The 26,395-nt window shown below is 36.9% G+C and overlaps 1 protein-coding gene across 5 annotated transcripts in view; it reads left to right on the forward strand.

Annotated features, from left to right (window-relative positions):
* Window positions 1–26,395, forward strand: part of RCOR3 (REST corepressor 3) — a 53,073-nt gene that overhangs the window by 16,245 nt on the left and 10,433 nt on the right. For 4 of the 5 annotated variants that reach the window (XM_043486215.1, XM_043486216.1, XM_043486218.1 and 1 more), the window contains exons 7-10: window positions 800–878; window positions 12,519–12,737; window positions 16,944–17,021; window positions 25,024–25,081. In XM_043486215.1, the coding sequence (XP_043342150.1) occupies window positions 800–878; window positions 12,519–12,737; window positions 16,944–17,021; window positions 25,024–25,081 (434 nt within the window). The remainder of the gene's footprint in view (window positions 1–799; window positions 879–12,518; window positions 12,738–16,943; window positions 17,022–25,023; window positions 25,082–26,395) is intronic. The other variant, XM_043486217.1, reaches the window with a different exon arrangement.

Below are 26,395 nucleotides of genomic sequence, written 5' to 3' on the forward strand. Positions count from 1 at the left end.
TGCTTCTTATCCTTATATTCCTGTTTCTGCTCTGACAGGAAGAACTGAGTGATCAGAAATTTTCATAGTAAGAACTTTCTTCAACTCTTTAACTGTTAATCACAGTCAGCAAACCTTTCTACTGAGTTATATTTGAATTGTTTTTAACTAATCACAAATGTTTCCCTTTAGTATTGATGAATTCAGTACATATATTTAGACTATATATGAAAAATATATTCAGGACTTCCCTGGTGGTCCAGTGGTTAAGTCTCCGTGCTTCCACTGCAGGGAGCATGATTTGATCCATGGTTGGGGAACTAAGATCCCATATGCCAAGCTGTGCAGTAAAAAAGTAAGGGGAAAAAAAAAAGAAATATATTCTCTGGAAGATGGTCTTTCCACAGTTATCTGAATAACTGAAGTCCACATTATTGTAGCTGTGTCTTTGTGATAGTATAAAAGATAGTTTGCTTTCTGGTTTTTGTCTGTCTTTATCCTCCAATTGGAGAACTGAATAAATATTAGATCAAATTAATATGTATGTTCTTTCTCCCAAATGATATTTCTTTCTAAATATCTTTCCTATTAAGTCTCTGTTTTTTAGCTGGAAATGTTAGCTTAAATGATTCTATATACCTAAAAGGATAAATGTTTCTAAACACTAGAGGAATCTAAATTATGAAAGCTTGTCTTCCTAAGGATAACTCCTGGGGAATATTTAGTAAAATTACTAGGTAGGTATATTGCAGTTTGATAAGAACACTGGAATAGAATAAAAAGAAGTGAGTTAAATGTATTAATCTTTGTTTCTTTTCAGTGATGATGACGTGGAAGAAACACACCCAGTGGATGGAAACGATAGTGATTATGATCCCAAAAAAGAAGCCAAGAAAGAGGTAATGATGATCATTAGAGTGCTTGTAATTGTTGTACAAATTCACTCGAAAAAAATGAGCAGTACTTCATATTAAGAAAAGCATTTTTATATAATGGATTAGAAGGTAGTAAATTTCAATGTTAATTGAAGTTTTTTGGAAAAGCAAAAACATCAAGAACTCCAATTAGCCAGTAGTTTAAGTAATTTGGGGATTATCTCATCCATTCAGAGGTATAAAAGCCCTCCTATGATGCCTGTTTTTTTGTTTTTTTTTTTGGCCACTCTGCCTGACTTGTAGGATCTCAGTTCCCTGACCGGGGATTGGACCTGGGCCACAGCGGTGAGAACTGGGAACCCTAACCACTGAGCCCCCAGGAAACAACCCACAACACCTGTTCTTTAATCCATAGAAGAGAAGTAAAATCATTCTCAGACAATATTAAGTGTAGAATATCTTTTTGGAGAATATTTAGTTTATTCCATGTTATAACAAATTGGAAATTAGTGCCAGGTACACTGACAGCAGTGAGAATCGAGAGCTGCCTCAGAGGAAGAGATGGAAGAGTTCCCAGCTGGAAGTGCAGTCACACTCCGCAGTTTAGTGGTGGTGGTGATGGCTGAAAGTCTTATATACATGCTCATTTATTAAGGCAAAGAATTACATAATTGTAAAAAATATGTAGACCACGTGTCAGTGGGTAAAGGCTTGTGATGTATAGGCAACTTGTGAAAATAACATTGAAAACTGGAGACAGAAACGTGACTTCATCCAACTTAATGACTCACATTCCTCCTCTTAAGGAACTCAGTGCCATGGCCCGCTCTGGCACTTGTCTCTCGTCAGTGAAATTTGAAAAATTCTACTCGGCTTGATACTTTACTGATTTTCTTACTACTGCTAAATGTTCTCAGATTCCCTGATTGCTTTGTTTTTTCCCAAGCCTCTTTGTCTCCCTGAACCTTAGACCAATGGCCGTTTCCTTAAGTTGCTCTCTTCTTAGTGTCTGTTTCTCTCCCTATTTCTCTCACTCTTCTGCTACTCCTTCTCTAACCCTGTAAACCCACAGTGCTGGATAAATTGCTCTTCTTGGTCTGGGGTTACAAGAGAAGATTACACAATCATGTACATTGTTGCTACTTGCGAAAAATAGTTTTCAATCTCAGTGTAACCCTTAGCATCTCTCAATTTTTAACCTGTAATTTTCTGTTTTTTCCATTGGTAAAATTAAAATAATAGGTTTGTTCTGACAATCAACTAGGTAATATATATAAAAGCATTTATTATAGTACCCAGTACATAATAAATCTTGAATAAAATTTATTGTGTAAGCAAGTATTTGAACATTCATCCTTTTCTACTTATCACCTATTGCCTCTCCTCTCCTCTCTGAAAAACTCAGCAGATAACTTCACTTTCTACTTCAAGGAGAAAATATCAAGCAGGAATGCCCTTAAATTCCAGCTCCTCCCCTGACTTCTGTGCTACCACACTACCCTTTTTATCTGAGTATGTTTACACTTAGGACATTATATTAAAATTATTGTTTAAAAAAAAATTATTGTTTTTTGCCCGTTAAGCTGTGAACTCTTTCAGGTCAGGGCTTCTGTAACCCTGGAACATCTGATACCCCCTAGCACTTTACACAGTACTCATTTCCCACTTCCTTGCTGGTGCTTGGTAGGATCAGACTTTTAAAATGTCACAAATGCAGTAATATGAAATTACAGAATGAACAGTCTGTGCTGCATGCCTCTCTTTCACAGTAAGAATGGTCCCTCCCCTTGTTCTGTATAATTTCATTGCTAGTTTGATCCTACCTGTCCCTGGATAATGCCTCTAGGACCTTTTCCATCAGTTTCTCTGTCATACTTTCAGCCTTTTCACCGCAGCCCAGAAGTATGCTCCAGTCTTTCATGTACAAGCGTCACTGTCTACCTTAGCATTCCTTCACTCTTTGAGTTCGCTTCATTCCGCTTGCTGCCCCTTACTTCTCTGACTGCTAGCAGTGACCTCCTTCCTAACTGCCACATCCAGCGACGGGTTACTTTGCATTCTCCTTGTGCTTCCTGTATTAGTTCAAGTTACTGACCCCTCCCCTGTTCTGAAAATCTGGGTTTGACTTTTACCACACCGTTCTCTGATTCCCATCAACCTTTTTAACTAGTGTTCGTTAGTTGCTCAGTTGTGCCCAACTCTTTGCGGCCCCAAGGACTATAGCCCGCCAGGCTCCTCTGTTCATGGACTTTTCTAGGCAAGAATACTGGAGAGTTTCCTTCTCTGGGGGATCTTCTCGACCTAGAGATCAAACCTGTGTCTTTTGCACTGGCAGGCGGATTCTTTGCCGCCGAGCTGGTGTGGAAGCCACTTTTAACCATTGTATCTCAGTTTTAGTGACTTCTTTTTCTCTTTCTCAATTAGTCTGTTCATTGTGTGATTACTGTTTCTAATTCTCTCTCTCAAATAACTAAATTTTATTCTTTTCTCTTTGGTCTTCTAGGTGACTGCCTTATTTTTAGGTTCTCATCTCTTTGAATTACTGACATTTTCTGTCTTATCTTAATTTACCTTATCTCCAGACTTTGCACCACACCTTCCAAGTCCATTGTCTACACTGCTGTCAAGACAACCTTTTAAAACCACATTTACTGCTTGCAGTTCCTCTGGCTTTGTCCATAGGATAAAACACAATCTTTCTAGTTAACATTCTCCACCCTACTCTGTTGTTTCACATTACTAAGAGAGTTTCAGGTAAGCGTGTTAGTGCCCTGGCTTTTGCTCTTTGTTGGTCTGTTTTTTCTAGCATTCCCTTTCTTCCTGAATATGCCTGGCAAATTCCTGGTAACTCTGCAATATGTAGCTTGTCTATGAACTCCCCTTGCCTTATGTTGATTTGATTGCTTCCTTGTTTTTCTTTAAATCCATTGCAGTCCTCATTGAGCTGAGTGGTACTTGTGTACATCTGATCTCCCCTCACCTGCCTGCCTGTCCCTGAGTTGTAAGCTCTTAAGGAGCAAGAAGTGAGTCTTCACTGCAGGGCCCGGTGCATAGTAGGCATTCAATCAAATATATTTTAACAGATAAGAATATACACTATAAACTCTTAATTGCTGTACAAATATGAGAAATTGGGGATTTGCGTTTAGTTACCTAGGAAACGTGTGTATGTGGAATACTGTTCTGTTCAACCGTGCGAGATGATACTTACACATTTGGTCTTTTGTTTGCGGGTGATCTCCTCCCGTTAGCAAAAGACAGTGAGGGGAGTAAAATTTAAAAAGTGTTAAAAATACACAATGGAATGTTACTCGGCAATTAAAAAGAATACATTTGAATCAGTTCTAATGAGATGGATGAAACTGAAGCCCATCATACAGAGTGAAGTAAGCCAGGAAGATAAAGACCAATACAGTATACTAACACATATATATGGAATTTAGAAAGATGGTAATGATAACCCTATATGCAAGACAGAAAAAGAGGCACAGATGTATAGAACAGACTTTTGGACTCTGTGGGAGAAGGTGAGGGTAGGATGATCTGAGAGAACAGCATCGAAACATCGAAATATTATCAAGTGTGAAACAGATCGCCAGTCCAGGTTGGATGCATGAGACAAGTGCTCGGGGCTGGTGCACTGGGATGACCCAGAGGGATGGGATGGGGAGGGAGGTGGGAGCGGGGTTCAGGATGGGGAACACATGTAAATTCATGGCTGATTCATGTCAACGTATGGCAAAAACCACTACAATATTGTAAAGTAATTAGCCTCCAACTAATAATGAAGAAAAAAAGAAAAAAAAAGTGTTAGAAACATGCTACAGGGTTGTGGTCCAGGGCTGGCACTGTGTGTCAGCAGGTTTTCTTAGTTCTCTGCTCTTTCCCAGATGATAGGGGCACCAGACAGGGAATGATGCTGTAACATTGCCTTTAACACAGAGCTGCTTCTGCAAGTTAATGACGCGTTATATGGAAAGGTTTTTATTTTTAACTTTTAAAAATTATGAAACCATATATACCATAGACTGTGTACAATTTGAAGACTAGTAGTAAACACCAGTATGTCCATCACTGAGCTTAAGAAGAAACAGAAGTCCTTTGTTTTCTTTATGGCCCCCCACTGCTTTCTTTCCAGTGGGAACCTGGAAGGAAATCGTATGCATCCATTGTATGCATGTGCCACCGCTTACCTACTCTAATTAATGGACATTGTTTCTAGCTTCTTATTATTATGAACATTACTGATAAGAGCATATCCTGGATACACACATATAGAAGGGCAGCTCTGCAATAGCAGTTCTCAACAAGGTTTAGTATTACCTGCATAAGGGACATGTAAAAATTATGGAGGTGTTTCTGGTTGATGGACACCCTTAGCATACAGTGGGAAAGGGATGCCAGCTCTCCTGAAGTGCATGGGGCAGATTGTTCCACCGAAATACCAACCATGACTTAGTGAGTAGTAATACCCTACAATTGTTTGGAGTGGCATTACTCTATTTAGACTGTAACCATGTTTAACTTTTCCTGGGTGTATGCGAGCTAAATCGCTTCTGTCGTGTCCAACTCTTTGTGAGCCTGTGGGCTGTAGCCCACTAGACTCCTCTGTTCATGGGATTCTCCAGGCAAGAATACTGGAGTGGGTTCCATCCCCTTCTTCAGGGGATCTTCCTGAGCCTGGGATCAAACCCACGTCTCTTCCGTCTCCTACATTGGCAGGCAGGTTCTTTAGCACTAGCACCACTCTGTTTTAGACTATAACTGTGTTTAACTTTCCTAGATAATGGCAAATCATTTTCTACATTGGATTTACTTCTATTGGCTATGAGAGTACTCATTACTCAACTTCCTTGCCAATACTTCAGGACTTCCCAGGTGGCTCAGAGGTAAAGAATCCGTGTGCCAATGCAGGAGACATAGGTTCAGTCCCTGGACCAAGAAGATTCCCTGAAGAAGGAAATGGCAACCCATTCCAGTATTCTTTGCTGGAGAATTTCAAGGACAAAGGAACCTGGCGGGCTACACTCCACGGGGTCACAAAAGAGTCAGACACTACTGAGCACACAACATTCACTGCAAATACATTATATGATAAGACTTAGAAGATGTTAGAAATCTGATCATCTGAAATGGTATCTCTCTGTGTTCTCAGTTCATTCATCAGATTACTAATGAGGCTGATTATTTTTCCATCTGTTTATTATATATTATTGTGTCTTTTTTAAAGTGCTTATTTGTGTTTGTTTTTTATCTGTTGGTTTGGTTTTGTCCTTTTCTTAAAGAGAATGTATGAATTTTTTTCTTACTGAATTTCTTGTATATTCTAGATACTAATTTTTTGGGTAAGTGTGTTGCAGAGATCTTTTAGCAGTTCTTGGTTTATCTTTTTTTACTCTACATGCTTTGATGAACAGCTATTTCATCAAAAGTACATAAATACTCAAATTTCAATATTCTTTTTTCCTGTAAATTTAAAAATTTTGCTTTTTACACTTATGTCCTTTATCTGTCAGTAATTAGGTTTGGTTTACATTGTCAGATAGACACCCATTTTTTTTTTTTTAATGTAAAAAATGAAAATGAGTTCATCTCTTTCAACTCGTCTGCCATATCAGCTTTATCATGGATGAGGTTTCCATATAAGTATGGCTCTCTAGGGGCTTCCATGGTGGCTTAGACGGTAAAGAATTCACCTGCAGTGCAGGAGACCCGAGTTCAATCCCTGGGTGGGGAAGATCCCCTGGAGAAGGGAACGGCAACCCATTCCAGTATTCTTGCCTGGAAAATCCCATGGACAGAGGAGCCTGGCAGGCAGTCTGTGGGGTTGCAGAGACTCAAACATGACTGAGTGACTAACATGCACTTTCACTGGCTTTTTAGTCTGCTTCTCCTGTCAGTTGCACAATAATTAGTATAACTTTATAATAAACCTTGATAGCTGCTGGGAGAATTCCCCTTACTTAGTAGTGCTTCTTAAGGCTTCCTTGGGTATTTTTGGACCTTTATCTCAGACTTCAAAGTAGGAAAGCCCTACTTGATATTCCATTGAATCTATATATAAACTTGAGAGAAATGAAATCTTTTTACCTGTTTGTAGATTAGTTTGCATTTCCTATATAGAGGTTTATATTATCTGAAAATAATAGCAGTTTTATTTCTTTTCAATCCTTGTAATACTTTTTATTTCTGCCCTTACTGAACTGGCTAGAGTCACCAGTGTAATGTTGAAGAGAAGTTAATAATAGCAAATATTTTTGTCTTATTCCTGACTTTAGAGAGAATAGGTTTCAGCATCAAGTAGGATGTTATTGAAGGTTTCGGACTTGCTCACCTGACTGTCAGCTAGCATTCCTGTCTAGCCTGGTGGTCCCCTAGTAATCCGGCTTCTTACCATGGCTGGTTTCCTCCAAAGTAACCATCCCCAAAGCACAGAGAGGAGGTACCTAGCAATTTCTGGCCTAGCCTTGCAAGTTACTTAGTGTCACACGTGCTGCATTCTGTTGGTTATAAGTGAGCTACTGAACTTGGTCCAGAATTAAGGAGAATAGGATAGAGAGTCTCTCTTCTCAGTGGTTGGAATGTTGAGGCATTTGAGGATATGTTTTAAAAACCTCCAAATGTAGAATGTTGAATTTTCATGAATGTTGGATGTGTGCTTGAGAATAATATATACTTTAATTGTTGATTATAGTTTTTTTTTAATGTGTCTTAATTTAAGCTTGTCAGTTAGTATGATTGAAATCAATATTCTGTTACTGCTTGCCTGCTTGCTAGTATTGGTTTTGTTGGTGTTACTGTGCTTATCTGATGGATTGTTGAAAAATAACTATATTTTGAAGCTATTATTTATTAGATGTGTAGAAACTGTTTTGTTGAATTTGAAACATCTATATATGATGATCCTTTCACCTCTTTTGATGTCTTCTGCTTTGGAAGATTATTTGTCTGGTATAGCTCTATCTGCCTCCTGAGAAATCTGTATGCAGATCAAGAAGAAACAGTTAGAATTGGACATGGAACAATAGACTGGTTGCAAATTGGTAAAGGAGTATGTCACGGCTGTATATTGTCACCCTGCTTATTTAACTTATATGCAGAGTACATCATGCGAAATGCTGGGCTGGATGAAGCACAAGCTGTAATCAAAATTGGCGGGAGAAATATCAATAACCTCGGATATGCAGATGACACCACCCTTATGGCAGAAGCGACAAAGAACTAAAGAGCCTCTTGATGAAAGTGAAAGAGAGCGAAAAGCTGGCTTAAAACTCAACATTCGAAAAATGAAGATCTTGGCATCCAGTCCCATCACTTAATGGCAAATAAATGAGAAAACAATGGAAACAGTGACAGACTTTATTTTCTTGGGTTCCAGACTCATTGGTGATAGTGACTGCAGCCGTGAAATTAAAAGACACTTGCTCCTTGGAAGAAAAACTATGACCAACCTAGGTGGTGGTTTAGTCACTAGTTGTGACCGACCTGGACAGCATATTAAAAAGCAGAGACATTACTTTGCCAAAAAAGGTCTGTTTAGTCAAAGCTATGGTTTTTCCAGTAGTCATGTATGAAAGTGAGAGTTGGACCATAAAGAAAGCTGAGCACCAAAGAATTGATGCTTTTGAACTGTGGTGTTGGAAGACTCCTGAGAGTCCCTTGGACTGCAAGATCAAACTAGTCAATCCTAAAGGAAATCAGTCCTTGAATATCCATTGGAAGGACAGATGCTGAAGCTAAAGCTCCAATACGTTGGCCACCTGATGCGAAGAACTGACTCATTAGAAAAGACCCTGATGCTGGGAAAGATTGGGGGCAGGAGGAGAAGGGGATGACAGAGGATGAGATGGTTGGATGACATCACCAACTCTATGGACATGAGTTTGAGCAAGCTCCAGGAGTAGTTGGTGATGGACTGGGAAGCCTGGCCTACTGCGGTCCATGGGCTGACAAAGAGCTGGGCATGACTGAGTGACAGAGCTGAACTGATAGCTCTGTCATCTATCTCTTGTTGCGTTTGACCGGTGTATCATTATTCCTTACTTTCAACATTTCTGTGTCCTCATATTTTAAGTACCAGTCTTACAGGAACAGATATGTGGTATTTTTTTATCTAGAGAGTTTAGCCCCTTTATACTGGTGATGATTGATATTTGTGTTTTTGTTATTTCTTATTTTTATCTTCTATTTGACTTACTTTCTTTTTGGATCAAGAATTCATCTCTTGTTTGATTTTTTCTTATTTTACTCTCTACTAATTTGGAATGTTGCTATATTTCTATTCTTACTGTGTACTCTGGAAATTTTATACTGCATATTTAACTTTTAAAATCTAATTTTGGTGCTCTGAATGAGTTTCTGGTTAATTTAAGACCTTTAAGATGCTTTGACTTTAGCCACTACCTTCTTGTCTTATGTGCTATTTTTTTTCCATTTTTAGTTACATCTTATTTTTTTAATATATCACATTAGACATATAGTCAATGTTAGATTTACTAAGCTAACAAGAAATTTACCCAATTTTTAATACTTAAAATTAATTTTGCTTACCTTTCATTCTTGAATCTTAGAACTTTCTTTGAAAATAATTTTTCTTTTTTCCTAACTGTATCTTTTACAGATTAATTTAATGACAGTCTAATTATGAACACAGTCAGTTTTGGAATGTCCAAAATGCCTATTTCTTAAACCCTTAGTTTTGCTGGGGTTAGACTCTTAGGTTGACCAATATTATTTGAAGATATTATTCTGCAGCTTTCTGATTTCTATCATTGCTTTAGAGAAGTCTGCTGTCAGGCTAATTATCATTCCTTTGGAGGTAATTTTTAAAAATTTTTTTTATTGTTTTACAATATTTTGTTGGTTTCTGCCATACATCAGCATGAATCAGCCATAGGTATACATATGTCTCCTCCCCGTTGAACCTCCGTCCCATCTCCTACCCCATCCCACCTCTCTACGTTGTCACAGAGCACCTGATTTGAGTTTCTTGCATCATACAGCGAATTTCTTCTGGCTGTCTGTTTTACATATGGTAATTTATATGTTTCCATGCTACTCTCAATTCATCTCACTCTCTTTTCCCCACTGTGTCCACAAGTCTGTTCTGTTTGTCTGTATCTCCATTGCTGCTCTGCAAATAGGCTTATCAGTACCATCTTTCTAGATTCTATATATATGTTAATGTACGATATTTGTTTTTCTCTTTCTGACTTACTTCACTCTGTAAAACAGGCTTTAGGTTCATCTACCTCATTAGGGCTGACTCAAATGTTTTCTTTTTTATGGCCAAGTAATATTCCATTGTATGTATGTACCACAGCTTCTTTATCCGTTCATCTGTCAATGGACATCTGGATTGCTTCCTAGCTAATTTCAATGGTGCTGCAACATCTCTTTTCAGTTATGGTTTTCTTAGGTTATATGCCAATTAGTGGGATTGTTGGGTCATATGGTAGTTCTGTTCCTAGTTTTTTAAGGAATCTCCATAATATAATGTCATTTTACATTCCTACCAACAGTGCAAGAGGGTTTTCTTCTCCACATCCTTCTTTGGAGGTAATTTAACTTTTCTCTTTGTCTACTTTTATGATCTCTTCTTTGTCTTTAGTGTTCCATAGTTTCATTTTGAAGTATATGGCTTTGGATTTCTTTTTTTTGAAACTTTGGATTTCCTTGTACTTTCTAAATCCTATCTTAAGTTCTGTAAAATGCTCATTTGTTGAGTCTTTGAATCTAAAGTCTCCTTCATTCTATTCTTTGTTTTGAGAATTCTTTTAGACATGTAATGGATGTTTCACATGTCTCTTAACCACTCATGTATTCCATGTCTTTCCATATTTCCATGCTACATTTTGGGCATTTTTCTCATAGGTGCATTCAGAGTCACTAATTTTCTTTTGAGCTCTATCTAGTCTGCTAAGTAACCCATCCATTGAATTTCTAATCTGATTTATAATATTTTTTATTTCCAGATGTTCTATTTGTTTTTTTGCCTGTCTGCTTGGTCAGTTTTGATGGACTTATTTCTTATAAGAATATTCCATATTTTCAATTCTTTCTTTCTTTGTACATGTATAACATCTTTATTGTATTCTCTTTATCCAGTAATTGTAACATTTGTGATCTTTGCAGATACAATTCTGTTGTTTGCCTTCTGCAGTGTTTTCCTCGGGAGACTTGTTTGGCAGTTTGTAGTTGTGAGCTTATTTTCCTTGGAACATGTTTGTTGAAAATTTTCAAGACCTGCATTTACAGTGCATTCTTCTAAAGACAGCTTGCATTTACTTCTGCTAACTGAAAGCCCTACCAACCTGAGATACTCTAAAGTAAATTTTTGATTTGGGGTTTTTCAGGCCAGACAGTTCATATAAATTTAGTCTCCAAACCTGTGGCTAGGGATTCTCAGGAAAGACTCTTTTTGAAAGTTTCTTTGCTTTCCTTTCAGCCAAGGTTGAAGTGGTCTTGTCTTTCTTTAAATCATCCTCCCTTTGCAGGGCAGGGTCAGTTTTCCTACTTTGCAGGATGTTGGAGGCCCCTCCCCTTCCAGAGTTCTGGCTTTCATTCTTGTGCTCTTCACCTGTTGTCCATTGTCCTTTAGGCAGGTGTCAGCTCCTGTATCCTTGCTTATCTCTCTAGATTCTTGCTTTCTCATCATTTCTGGTCTTCACTTCTCTGCCAGCTTAGAAATGAATTTTAAAAGATTTTTTAAAAATACTTGATCTAGCAATTTTAGGAGTGCTATACTGGGAGGATTTTCCCTAAACATCAAATCTGTCATGTGTTGCTTTGAATTGAGTTTTAAGGAACAGAGTGAATTACAATACTGGGTACTATATAATTATAGTATGACTTTTACTCAGAGTTCCTTTTCTAATGAATTGAATTATTAAATCTATTCAGTATATTGTCTTCAGCCTAATGGGACACAGTTTCTAATGGATTCCTATCTTAGAAGCACAGAATAACATTGTATTTTTACATCACACTTTTTAAGAATATTGCAGATATAATAATGAAATCCTACTTAAGAGTTCATGGTGATCATTATTGGAGCTTTTTAAACCTCTTCCAAGTGAAAATTTCAATGTTATTTTATTCACAGGTAAATAGACTTGGAGTTTAGAAATGTTGTTAGTATTAAAATAATCTTGTGCTCTTTTTAAGTTTTAGAGGCATAGTTCTCTTTCAACAACTCCGAAATGAGAATAAAATGTTATCTCTTTTTTACCAGTTGTCTGATCTACCAATTGTCATGATTCCTAATTTGCCCTTTTTTACTTTCTTTAAAACTTCGCACTTAGTAAGTTGTAGCTTACCCCCGCTCCCCCTTTATTGCTGAGAGAAAATATATCCCATCTTGAAATCGTGAAGCAAACTAAAATAATGTAAAATCCACCTTATTTTTTCATTTGTTCATAGTCTTCTGGGCATAGAAACCTAACATTTTATTGAGTGGATTAATGAAACATACGTTATGTTGTATGCTCATTTCCCCCTAATTGATAGTTTTGGGTGTGTGTGTGTTTGGACTCACGTAATATAATTGGTTAGAAGTATTTAGTAGGTGCACTTAATGTAACAGATACTTCTATTAGTAATAGACTGTTTCCAACTTATACCTGTATGCAAACCCAGATGACCTACTACTCTTTTTTCTTCCAGGGTAATACTGACCAGCCTGTCCAAACTAGCAAGATTGGACTTGGGAGGAGAGAATATCAGAGTTTACAACACCGCCATCATTCTCAGCGTTCTAAGTGCCGTCCACCTAAGGGCATGTATTTAACCCAAGAAGATGTGGTAGCTGTTTCCTGTAGCCCCAATGCAGCCAACACCATCCTGAGGCAACTGGACATGGAGTTGATCTCTTTAAAACGTCAGGTATTTTATAAAAATCATTATTTTTGATGATTCTGTCCATTTTGCTTATTTACTTTATCCCTGTAAACTCAATTCTTTTACAGATTATCTCAACCACTCAGTTACATAAGCTTTATCTTTCTTATTTACCTTGTTTTCAAATTATAAGGTGCCACTGAGTATTTTAGATTTGAATCCCAGCATTGCTATCTGTTAGCTCTGTGATGTTGGGAAATAATAGGATATGCAGATGACACCACCCTTATGGCAGAAAGTAAAGAAGAACTAAAGAGCCTCTTGATGAAAGTGAAAGAGGAGAGTGAAAAAGTTGGCTTAAAGCTCAACATTCAGAAAACTAAGATCATGGCATCTGGTCCCATCACTTCCTGGCAAATAGATGGGGAAACAGTGGAAACAGTGGCTGACTTTATTTTTTTGGGCTCCAAAATCACTGCATATGGTGACTGCAGCCATGAAATTAAAAAGACGCTTACTCCTTGGAAGGAAATTTATGACCAACCTAGACAGCATATTAAAAAGCAGAGACATTACTTTGCCAACAAAGGTCCGTCTAGTCAAGGCTATGATTTTTCCAGTGGTCATGTATGGATGTGAGAGTTGGACTGTGAAGAAACCTCAGCGCCGAAGAATTGATGCTTTTGAACTGTGGTGTTGGAGAAGACTCTTGAGAGTCCCTTGGACTTCAAGGAGATCCACCCAGTCCATCCTAAAGGAGATCAGTCCTGGGTGTTCACTGGAAGGACTGATGCTGAAGCTGAAACTCCAATACTTCGGCCACCTGATGCAAAGAGCTGACTCATTGGAAAAGACCCTGATGCTGGGAAAGATTGAGGGCAGGAGGAGAAGGGGATGACAGTATGAGATGGCTGGATGGCATCACTGACTCGATGACATGGGTTTGGATGGACTCCGGGAGTTGGAGATGGACAGGGAGGCCTGGCGTGCTGTGGTTCTTGGGGTCGCAAAGAGTCGGACACGACTGAGCAACTGAACTGAACTGAAGCTTCCATTTTTTATTTATAAAATTGGAGATAATAATCTTACTTCTCTTGCAGATTGTTGAGAATTATTTGAAATAATACACATGGATTGTCATCATTAACAGCAGTATTATTTAAAAGTTTCATTAGCATAATCAGGTCGTGGATAAGGTTTTAGAGTCAGTGATCCTAAGTTCCAAACCTAGCTACACTATCTACTTCCTGCACAACCCTAGGGGAGCTGTTTAACTTCTCTCAACTTCAATTTCTCTGTCTTAAAATAAGGATAATGGTATTTTGGTTGAGAGGAATTAAACAAGGTAATATAGGGTAAATGCTTAAAACATTAGTGCCTTGCATAATACATACTCATTAATGGTTGTTATTAGGTCTTCAATCTTTCTCTGGCTTTTCCTTTATTTATTTATTTCTTTTGTTGTTTTAAGTCTGGGCTTTCTTGGTATAAATTAACCAACCTTGCCAGTGACTTCTGAGTTTACTTCCTAAACTGTGGCTTTTCTCCAAAGCTCTATATTTCCAACTACCTGGTAGACATCTCATCTAACCCCCAAAAGATTTTTTTTTCTGTTCCTTGTTTGTTGAAACATCTGAATTTATCTTTAACTCATCCCTTGCCTATATTACTCTCTCAGCACACACAAACTCAAGCGGTAGATTATTTTATCTCTGAAATTTCCTTTAAATCAATCCCCAGCTTTTTAATCTCATCCCTACTACCCTTGTTATGGCACGTATCACCTCTTTTCTGACTGTAACTATCATGTTCATTCTCCTTGCTATCTACCTCTTCTCAGTCCCTTGTTACACATTTTATCAATGTTATTCTTTTAAAATACTAGTGTTATCAAGATCACTCATTTTAAAATGCTTCATTAATTCCTACTTGCCTTTAGCAGGCTATTTGCAGAGCTAGACAGAAATTTACAGGAAAGGCATGTTAAATTTAAAATTCATCATGAGTGAGGAAACCATTGAAGGGTTTAAAAGAAGTGTAACATGGTCATATTTATATTTTTCAGCTATATCTCTTCTTTTTTTTTTTTTTTTTTGTAGTTGCTTTAGGGATTATACCATGCATCCTTAGCTTACAGTGTCATCCTTGTTTAGATATCACAGTATGCACCGTTAAGAGTTAATATCATACCACTTCCATATAATCTAAGAACTTTGCAACAGGGTAGTATGGGACTGAGATGGTTTTTCTCTATCCTAAACATTCAGATTTCTCTACCCCTTGACCCTGGTTACTTACCCGAACTGCTTTTATATTTCTGTTTTCTTCTCCAGCAAACTTCCAGAATAAATATCAAAATCTACCACATTGGCTTCCTCTGCTTTCTTACCACTTATTTTCAGAGGCTTCCCAATCTAGTTTCTGTCCCACATCCCATCCCAGTTCTGCCACTGAATAAGCTGTCTTAAGATTGTTTGTGAACAAGTTGCCCAGTCGAGTGCCCTCTTCTTGGGTCTTATCTCTTTTGAAAGCCACCTCCTCCTCCTTAGAATTCCTTTCTTTTGACTTATGATGCTGGATTCTCAAGTATATATAGTATGTATTTGATTGAATGCTTTGCCTTTAGTTAAACCATAAATGTGTGTAAGACTCCCATCTTCCAACCCACAGCACCCCTTCTCTTTAGAGAACTTCTAAAACACTTTGCCTGTGATATTTTTAAAGTGCTCAGAATTTTTTAAAATAATGAATAAAATGTTCTTAGCCACCTGTAATCATAGTTAGTTACCAGTATTACTACCCCACTATTACTTCACTTATAAGCTATTTTTATTGATTTTTTAAAAAATTGTTTATTTATTTTTGTCTGTGCTGAGTCTGCGGGCTGCATGAAGGCTTTCTCTGGTTGCTGTGAGCAGGGGTTACTCTTCGTTCTGGTGCGCGGACTTCTTACTGTAGTGGTTTCTCTCTTTGCCAAGCACAGGCTTCAGTAGTTGTGACTCACAGGCTTAGTTGCTCTATGGCACATGGAATCTTCCTGGACCAGGAATTGAACCTGTGTCCTCTGGATTCTTAGCCACTGGACCACCAGGAAAGTCCTTTGTTGATTGTTGTGAAAGAACTTTTTAAAAACTTTAAGTTCCTTTCTTGGATATTCATTTGATGTGTAACATAGTGAAGATTTGCATTCTTAGATTTACAAATTCTACCATTTATTATCCCAGACATCTCATAAGCAGTGTCCAGACTGATTTCTTCCATGTCCACGAGTGATCTGGTCCCCTTTCTGCACTCCCTGTCTGGTTGAATAACACTGTGTGTACTCAGTTACTCAAGCCAGTGACGAAAGAGTTATCCTTGATTCCGCCTTCTCCCTAATTCTCCACAATCAGTTGTTTACAAAGATGTCTTAATTTTGTTCCCAAGTTATTCCTTTGACCTGTCTTGTGTACCACCACCACCCCTTCATTTCTGCTGTTTAAATCAAAGTCCAGTTTTGCTCTAGTGCTTGTTTTGAAAGCATGAATCTGTTCCAACGTCATTGATATACATGGGGACAATTTGAACATAATGTGACTTTTGCATTTGCTTACCTGTGATTTTTGTTAGTGAAAAACTAACTATACCTAGCTGAGTATATGCCCACACAGTTCACATTTGAACTGTGTGGGCATATATTGTGTTATTTGCCATAAACACCCACATCTGGTGTTAAAACTTTTCATCTGATTTCAGATAACCATTCTACCACTTCCCAACAATTTACAAGTTCTATTTATTTTGACACCCACTTATGTAAGCAGCCTTTTAAGGTAAAGCATTGTCTTTATTGTATCACTTGTGAATTTCTCTCCTGTTTAGAACTGTGCTATGTGTCATTGATGAAGTTTTTTAGTGCTGTGTCTCAAGTTCGTTTCCCCATATGCCCTGTGGTTTTACTGTGCAGTTTGCATAGTACTGTGGCTTTTGAGAATGCATATGTCAGGTTATAACAGAACTGATGGTACTTACTTCACAGAGTAGTTGTGAGAATTAAATGATTTCTTAAGAACTGTGCCAGTTAGTCTGTTAGGTATGTATATAGTTGATGTGTATGCTACTTGAATGAGTGGTGTATTCCACCCTAAGTGCCATAAGTGTTCTATCCCCTGGGGTAACAGGGTTTTTAATATATATCCTTTTCACTTATTAATACTCAAAAATTCACCTAAGTACATGATCTGAGTCATAATTTTGGTTCTTTTGTTGAAGGTTCAGAATGCTAAGCAAGTAAACAGTGCACTTAAACAGAAAATGGAAGGTGGAATTGAAGAATTCAAACCTCCTGAGGTATGTTATTGAAGAGTATATATGACTAAGTATGGTGAAACCTTGTTCTTTGAGTTATTCAGTATTCAACTACTATATTTTGGTTACATGTGCACTTCGAAGGTTTTATTATATAGATAATTTATAATATAATATAATAAAACCTTCGAAGTGCACATGTTATTATTTAGATAGGTAGTTTCTTGAGACTTGGCTAATGATTTAAGTTAAATCATTCCATTACTGTCTTTAGCACTTGCTATCAAGCAAAGAAAATAGCTATAGTAGTAGGCCCAGTGCATGTGAAACTGGAAGGTCATTGATGAAGAAGTGCATTTCGGGGTCTATAGCAGTGTTTGTTCAAAGCTGTTTCCTACCTGTGTGAATTGGTAACAGGAAGAAAAAGATCACAAGGAGCTCATTGTAAGTTTTAACAAAATTTTACTTTAGTTTTGGATATTTGTTTATTGGCTCAGGTTTCCAGTTAGGATTTTAGTGTGGGACTTATATCCTGGAAAATATGAAATCCAAATATGAGATATAGATTGGCCATTTTCTCAAGTCTTACTTGTACTTCTGCTAAAACTTAATATGTTTTTTTATATTGGTGATGTCTGAGGGTGTACTTAAATGCTTATTGTCCAATCATAGCTTTTTATGGAAGCTTCTATTATAAAATCTTTTCTCTTTATCTTTTTTTTTAAGATTCCTGTTATGCTTATTATCCTGGCCTTACTTTTCTATGTATGTAATAATCAAATAATCCTATTTGGTCCTAATGGGATTTTTTTTCCCTCCAGATAGCAGATTGACTGAAATATCTACAAATGAATTATGCATAGGCGGGGTGGCGGGGGGTGGCGGGCAGAAAAGCAGTACTTCATATGCCATCTTACTCTCTAGAATCTTCTAGGAAGGAAGAATCATTATGAAGGAAGTTGTTTTTGTTTGTTTTGAATAGTCTCTTTCAAGAACGTTAGGCAATGGAAAAAAATGAAATATATGTAGACTAATATCTCATTGCAAACCCAGAGGTAAACTGACAGTCTAGTGATATTTAAATAAAGATAGGGTAATACAAAGAGTACTGCTTTATTTTATGTTAAATTATTACATCAAAAAATTTATTTTAAATTTTGTATTGAAATTAATTTAATATTTAATTAATTACACATTGTTGTTGTTCAGTCATTAAGTTGTGTCCAGCTCTTTTCGACCCCGTGAACTGCAGCATGCCAGGCTTCCCTGTCCTTCACTGTCTCCCTGAGTTTGCTCAATATCATGGCCCTGGAGTCAGTGATGGCATCCAACCATTATAAAAAGCATAAAAGCAAAAAACTTAAAATGTTTGTATAGTACTATAAGTTTATAACTTAAAAATTAAAGAATATAGCAGATATTGAAAACCTTATTGGAATAGCTTGAAGAACTTTATGCCAATAAGTTTGAAAATTTACACAAAACTTAGAAATTCCTAGGAATATATGGTTTACCAAAATTGTCTTAAAAAGAACGAAAACTGAATAATGTATAACCATTAAATAATTGAAGAAACAGTGAACATTTTTCTCATAAGAAAACAGCAGGCCAAGACAACTTTATAGAAAAAGTCTACCAGATTTTCAAGGAAATAAAATTATAATCTCAAATTTTTCAGAAAATTGCAGAATAGTCTCATTCATTAACATTATATAAAGTAAGATGTGAAGGTATAATAGCATTTATAACTTTCCTGTATGCTGCCTCTTGATGCTCACTTAAGTCCAAGAAGTAGATGAAGTAAATACTATTATTTTGCATGAGGGAGCTGGGCCTCAGAGAGAATAACTGACTTGATCAAGATCACACATCATAGTAAATAGGGATCCTCTGGCTGTGTTTTAGATTCTTAGAGTCCAGTTGGAGTCCTAGATTAATGCGATGCTGCCTCTTTTGGAAGTTTTCATATAATAGTAAAAGTGTATGTTAGATTCCCACATATAAATGTAGTTATTGGTTAGAAGTTACCATTTGTTACATCTCTTGGTTTGTTGTAAAAATAATGATCAAAATGACCAAAACCTTAATGCACTGCAGTTCATACATTGAAGTTTGTATATTACTTTGAGGTTGATTTTGAACTCACATGCACTTGAAAAATGTATATATGTTTTATCATTTACAAAATGCCCAGGATATATTTTTATGTATCATATTGTTCCTGTTGCTTTATAGGGGAGAACAACCTGAATACATGTATTTCAAAACACTAGATTAACAGTTATAGTAAAAACCTTGAAAAATCATGTACCCTATCCTCTTACCTTTAGGTTAGCTGATACCTATCCTAAAAAAGTTCTCCCTAATACCTAATAAAATAATTTTATTAACTTTTTAAAAAACAAGCTACTAAATGATGTAACTCAACTGGAACTAAACAGTTACTAAGATGCTTTACTTATTCATTTGGTTGTATTTGTTATTTTCATTTAGGGAAAAAATGGTGAAGAAAGTTAATTCACTTACCTAAGTATTTGTCGATCTCTTGTTTTTTATAAGGCACTGCATTAGGCACTGTGTGAGGGGGGACAGAGGCAGCACCTTAAAAAGAGGAAGGATAGATTTTTCCATTTACTTTTTAAAAAAGAATTTATAGTCTAGATGTTAGAAGACAAACTGATTAAATTTATAGATTTATAAGTGAAGATATTAATAAAACAAGTGGCTGTTGTTCAAGTAGGGTAATCAGAGAACACTTCCTAAAGGAGGAACTTTGAGCTGAAGTTTCCTAAAGGGGGACGTTTCAGCTGAAGGGTGAGTAGGATTTTTGCATACACTAAAAGGGCAGATGGAAGGAATAATGTGAACAGTGGTTTGATGTTGAGCAGTGCATTCAAATATAAATCCAGAGGGGAAAATTTAAAACACTGGATATTCCCTGAGCATGTATTATGTGCTCATTATTGTGCTGATCACGACTGAGAGTTCAGTGGAAGCATAAAAACTGCTTTCTGAGGAAGTGTGTTGTCTACTTGGGAAGGCATACTTGGCTGCCGAGGATGAACGCACATGGTGTATGAGAGGTGTTAAGAAGGTGGAGTTTAACAGGGACGTCTTTGTTTTATAAACCAGTGGGCAAGACCACCGTGAGAGCTAGGAAAAGCTTTTGTGAAAGCTAAGAAGAGAAGTTTGTCTTTTAAATTAAGGCAAATGAAGAGATCATACAGTTTTTTCAATTTAGGAAGGATGTAATGAGAAATTTGTGTTTTAGGAAAGTTATCCTGGCCATGTTACATAAGATAAATTAGCAACTTTAGAGCTGCTGAAATACCAGGTATGTGAGAGATAAAATAAGTGGTAAAGAGATATTGGGTAGTATCAGGTATTAGTTGTAGGAATGGAGAGCAAGTGATAAACCTAGAGAACATTTGCAAAGTAGATGTTTATGTATCTCCTTGAAAGTATATGAGGGTGTTGCAAGGAGTGGTGGTATGTTTGATTATGCTTTGATTTGTTTTGGGTGAAGCTTAGGTAAGGGGCAAGGAGATCTGTGAACCCAGAAGGAAGAATCTGAGAAAGGGGTGCTTTTTGAAACTAGAAGTTTCCAAATCTATGGATATTTTCTTGCATAGGTGTGTGAGATCCTTTCTCTGTGGACGTTGGGTTGAATTTTCAATGTTGGGTAGCCTGGTAACCTTTTTTAACTCTTCCAAGTCAGAGGTAGTATGAAACTACTACTGACAGAAATGGGAAAGATGTGAAGAAATTTAGCCAGGGGAAGGATGCAGTAAAGATGCTGAACTCGCCAAGGATGCTGTAGATTGTTCTAGACGGCTCTTTGGGGTCTTTTACATTATTGTTGATACTATATACTGGATTGTTTTACATTGCTGTTGTATTGTTTTTAAGAAAAAGAATGTTTTCAGTTTCAGGTACCTTGTAGCTAGCTATAACTACCATAGAATTTTAGATTCTTGGATATAGTCTTGTTGTCCTTTCCTTAAGTTAAGCACATCTCTACCAAACTTTCTTGGCCCTAAAATATAAAAATCAGTAACTTAAAGGAATCCTGTATGTTTTTAAAATGTTGACCCTGTCACTCCTACAGCCTTCCCTCTCTTCCACTGTTTCCATTTTGTAGCACATAGACTGTTTAATTCCATACAGTTTCAAGTCCTCCTCTGCATTTTTCCACTGAAGCATCTTCTTAAACGTTAACATTGGTCTTAATGACCAAATTCCACAGCTCTAACTCATTTCCCTTGCCTATTTCTGAGCCTTTCACATAATGATGACCTCCTTCTTACTTTAACTTTCATGTTTGTAACTATTATTTTCCCTTCTCAGCTATAATTTTTCTTACTCTATGTAAATAAAGACATTCTCCAAGTTTTTATCCTCAGGATGCATTTCTCTTCTGTTTTGGAAATCTGATACAACCTCATCACTTTGCTGTATTAAAGTCATATCATATATACATTTAGATGACATAAATTCAACCAAATAAAAAAGAGAGAGTATGTTTAGTAACAGCAAGTGCAGCAGTGCTGGCAATTCTGCCTGAACTCCATTTATTGAGTGTATGACCCAGAGTGAGTAGTTACAAGCTGGGAACTGTGAATCCAGCATTCCTTTAGTCAGTTTTAGCTTTCACATGCCTCCTGAGCATTTCCTTGAACTGAACGATGTTCTAGTATTTACATGAGTATTTATATTTTTCATTTACTACTGTGCTAAATTCGAGCCAAAGGCTTCATCTGGGGTATAACTGAGAAACTAGTGGCCCTTTCCAGTACTGGAGGAGTAACTGCCGGCGTGGATTTTCTGCGAGACTGCCTATCTCCACGGCTGCCTTTGTAGGAACATTTCAAGAGTAATTTTGGAAGAAACAAAACTTTAAAAAATTTAGAGTCTGATTTTAGAACCTCTCATCTGAGTAAGCTGATTCCATTGTTTTCCCTCATAAGCATTTTCCAAACACCATTGGAAATTTTAATAGATGAATCTTTTAGTCTCCTGCCTAATACCTTATTTTCAGTGTATCCCAAGTTAAATTCCTCCTCTTAGCGTTGCCTTCCCACATCTCCCAAAGCCTAAGTCCTTTAAAGTATCACCCTTCTCCCAGCTTTCTAGTCTTAAAAGTCTTATTTTGCTCATAATCCTACCCTTCTCTCTTTGCTCCCTACTTCCCCCAGATTGCTTATTAAATCTAGTATGAATTCGTCAGCCTTGGTGTTCTCAGCCCTTGCAGAACTGGACCTCACCATATTTTGGTTTAGTTAAGTACCACCAACCTTCCAGACTTATTTGTCACTGCTTCCTAACAAAAATCCTCTTGTTCCCTGAACTTGGTATGCCTTCTCCTCATTTTTGCCTTTTAGGAACTTAAGTTCTTAAATCCATCTCTGACTCCAGTCCCTTCAACTTTCCTTTTTCCCCACTGTAATCATTTTGACTTTTCCCTCTCATCTTTGAATCCCCAGTATACTGTTTGCAATAATAGTTACTTGTGTTTATCCCATCTCCTGATTTGCTTATAAGCCAAAAATAAGTCATCATAGGGCTTGTTATTTCTTTTTTACTTTTTGTTCCCTTTTCATTAATGATACCTTTTCCTCCATTTTCTGCCTTTCAGGTTTAACAAACATTGATTGATCAACTTTAATTTATGTTTGCTCAGGCACTGTGTTTGATGTTTTTGTTATTGTTTGTTGTTGCTGTTTAGTCACTAAGTCATGTCCAAGTCTTTGCGACCCATGGACTGTAGCCTGCCAGTCTCCTTTGTCCATGGGATTTCCTAGGCAAGAATATTGGACAGGTTGCCATTTCCTTCTCCAGGGGATCTTCTTGACCCAGGAATCAAACCCCCATCTCCTGCATTGGCGTGTGGATTCCTTACTAGAGCCACCAGGTTACATATGTCCTTATATATATACTCCACAGATATACTAACTTTAATCCTAAGAACCACTTGCAATAGTCTCACAAGAGATGTTCAGTATCCAAATGCTCATTAATCTAAGGGATAGATGGAGAAGCAAAGGTTGCCAAACAAGAAAGTATTCACTAGTGAATTGAGCACTTATAAAGTTAGGCTCTCCTCACTAATTCTTCCTAATTAACTCTAGCTGTTATCCTTTCCATCCAAGACAGCAACGTCTTCCTCTGTTATTCTCTTACTGATACAGTGCAAATACAAAATGAAATTGTAAGCCTTGCAAGAGATGTGAAACTTCTGAAGTCTCTGAAGGTACAGAATGGCTTTAGTCACTTGCAAAATTGTTGACAGATGGGTATGTAACAGAATTAATGATGGGGAAAAAAAGGATAGTGATTCAGGCATTTAAAAGAAGAATAATTTGAGTAGCAATAGAGAGAAGAGAAATTTGAGAAAATCATTGACATCTTCAGAGCAAAAACGAGCTGTGTTCTGCAGTCATGCTGTAAATCTCACAGCTGGAGAGTGTTATGCCACTGCGTAACCAGAAGAGGCATGCCAAGGAATGAAATTAAAGCTGATAAGCGGAATCAGTAACTATCTTTTAATGAACTAAGTTTCCTAAGTTTTAGTTTCATTTTTCATATTAAGTTACATTCAGCCTTTTATTTTTTTAACCATTTATCCTGAGATATTTGGACCTGTTTTAAATAGGTCCCAATACCAGTTATCGTTGGGTACTAAGGACCTCTTCTCTCTACCTTTCACGGCCAAGGTAGCGTCACATTGCCTAGGTATTAACTCAGATATTACCTCCTACTCCATTCTTACTATTCCTCTTGGGAGACCATATGTTTAAAATTGCTGGTTTTCCCTGTCTTCTGAACTTTTTTCTTTGCACTCTTTTAGTCTTGGTTCACCCTTACTACTCCTGTACGTCCTGTTTCCCCTCTTTCTCTCTGCCTGTTTCTTGTTATTCCTTTGCCTCCTCACAAGTACCCTAACCTGGAGGCTTGTCCATGTTGGCTGGCCTGCCTTGCTGTCCTTTTTAAATCTTACCATTTGGAACTCAGTGATTTGTATTTTTGATTTTTCCCTCCTTTCCTCAAGGTTTTTTTTTTTTTCTTCTTTCATAACTTTTTTGGAATTTATGTTTGATTCTTTCTTCTAAATGCTTGCTTATATGTCTTCACTCGTGGTGAAAAAGTTGATATTACCCAGAACCTCTGTGTACTTTGGAGATTCTTATTGCTAAGACTGCAGCTGAGATAAGACCTCAACACCCCTTCTTAGAGGAAACCCTACTTTCTATTTTGCCCAGCATGTGTGTGTATTACATTGGCCATTTTATCTGGGCAGTTTCTACTGTAAACCTCTGTAGGCTGGAATGCTTATTTCTGTCCCTCCATCTACTGCCGAAGGTTCTTGATTACTAAGAAGTGGGTGTACACTAGTGAAATTTGGCTAGATGTTTAATACTGTAATACTGCCATGGTCAAAATCTTAAACTGAGAAATTTTTTAAACAAAAATACTGGGATGAATGTAGGAAGTGTTGGGGGAAAATCTATTCTTATACTCAGTCACTCTCTGCTTTAGAAATTTAAAGAAATATTAATTTAGGGCACACGCCTTATCTACAGTTTTACATTAATTTATACAACACTATTTTTGATGGAGTAAGAATAGGTTTAGTTTACATATGAAGAAAAGAAATTTGAGAGTCACAGATCCTTCTATAAAGAAAACAAAATCTCTTAAATGTTAAAACTAGGCTAAAATTAACATGAGCAGTGTATGATAGGAACATTGTAGTTGGAAAATGAGTGATTAATAGATTTTCTCAGTTTTGATATCTCTGACTAGGGTGTAAGCGCGAATGTTTTTCTTTCTCCCAAATTGGTACATTTCCCTTTCATTATTTTTTTGTGTTGGTAAAAGGTAATTTAAAATACATTTTTAAAGTCTTATAAAAATGAAATCCTCATAAATCAGAGTTTTAGTAATCTCTTATCTATGATTTGGTGAAAAGTTTTTAAAAAATAAGCACTTTGGAAAAATGTCTGTCTTCATATCCTCATTAGGAAACTTCTCTTTAATTTTGTAGTCAAATCAGAAAATTAATGCCCGTTGGACCACAGAGGAGCAGCTTCTAGCAGTGCAAGGTATATTAAAGATAAGCAGTTATTGTTGTTAATAATTATTTAATTTGTCATGAAAGGTGACTACCGTAGTTCTCCCCTTCCTTTAGAAGTGGACCAAGAAAGGGGTCTCGTGTTCCCCGTACAGTGTTGGTGACGTGCACTCTGACTTGCACTTGTGGGTGTGGTACACTGAGTCTGTGTGCGTTCTGGGTCCTGAGCATCATGTGAGGCCTCCCCAGCACTAAATGAACGATGGTGATGACAGGCTTGAACGAGTCAGCTGGTCTCTGGGTGCCTCTGCTTTAGTATTCCTGCAGCTGGGTTCATTCTTACTGTATCAGTCAATAACTCTTTATCACAAACATAAACTACTGTGTTCCTGGTTTCCCTGATTACTCTGTAGTTGATAATAGTCAGGTACTGAAAATATTCATGATATGCTTAACTTTCAGTGTACCGTAACTTACTTAAGAGATGTGCCACTGAATGCTATAAAACCTGACTTTAAATATATCTATTTATACAAAAGAAAGACTTAATATATAGATATATATACGTGTGTGGTTTTAAATGCAATTATTTGTAAGAATGCTTGGTTGAATTGTATGGCAGAAAACTTTTTGTACTATGAATATCCATGGGCAAATTGGAAGCACTATAAACTTGGATTTTCTTGTGTTTGAATTACTTAAGGGCAAATTGTATGTTGCAATTCAGTGTTGTAGATTTGTTTTCCTTTTAAGATGAACTGTCTACAGGACTGATAGTGTGGTTTAAGTTTGGTCTACAATTTGTTTCTTCTTGGCTGAGCCCTCTGTGTTGAGTATCCATAGCTATTTTATCTAAGTTAACTGCTATAAGAGAGTTGGGCCCCAGTGAAACATACATCTTTAAAAACAGTTCCGAGTATTCAAACATAGAGAACATATTTAACTCGAAAAATGTGCAAGTATCATTCAGATATGAGAATAATATAGTTAAAGATTGATTAAGACTTTGCAGTTTGAATTAAAGTAAGGATTACGTACCCAGTGTGATTTGAAAATGTACAGTAAGGTGCCGGTAGGATAGTGTCCGCCTTCCCTTCAGCCTGCCCAGCACAGCACAGCCGTTTCATAAACAGAAGTACTGGGTTCCATACAGGCAGTGCTGGACATGCGTGTAGCACATCTGTAATTGTAGAACTAAGTTTCTGAATGAGTCAGAACAAAAACTTATAATGTTCAATAATAGCTCTTTGCAACAGACAATTTAAAGTTTTTATTAAAAAGTATTTTATACAGCTGGCTCATATTTATTTAGAATTATGACCTATAGTTCTAACATAGTTTCTGA

This window comes from Cervus canadensis, chromosome 13 (genome assembly GCF_019320065.1).
Source record: "Cervus canadensis isolate Bull #8, Minnesota chromosome 13, ASM1932006v1, whole genome shotgun sequence".
In the NCBI taxonomy this organism is placed as follows: domain Eukaryota; kingdom Metazoa; phylum Chordata; class Mammalia; order Artiodactyla; family Cervidae; genus Cervus; species Cervus canadensis.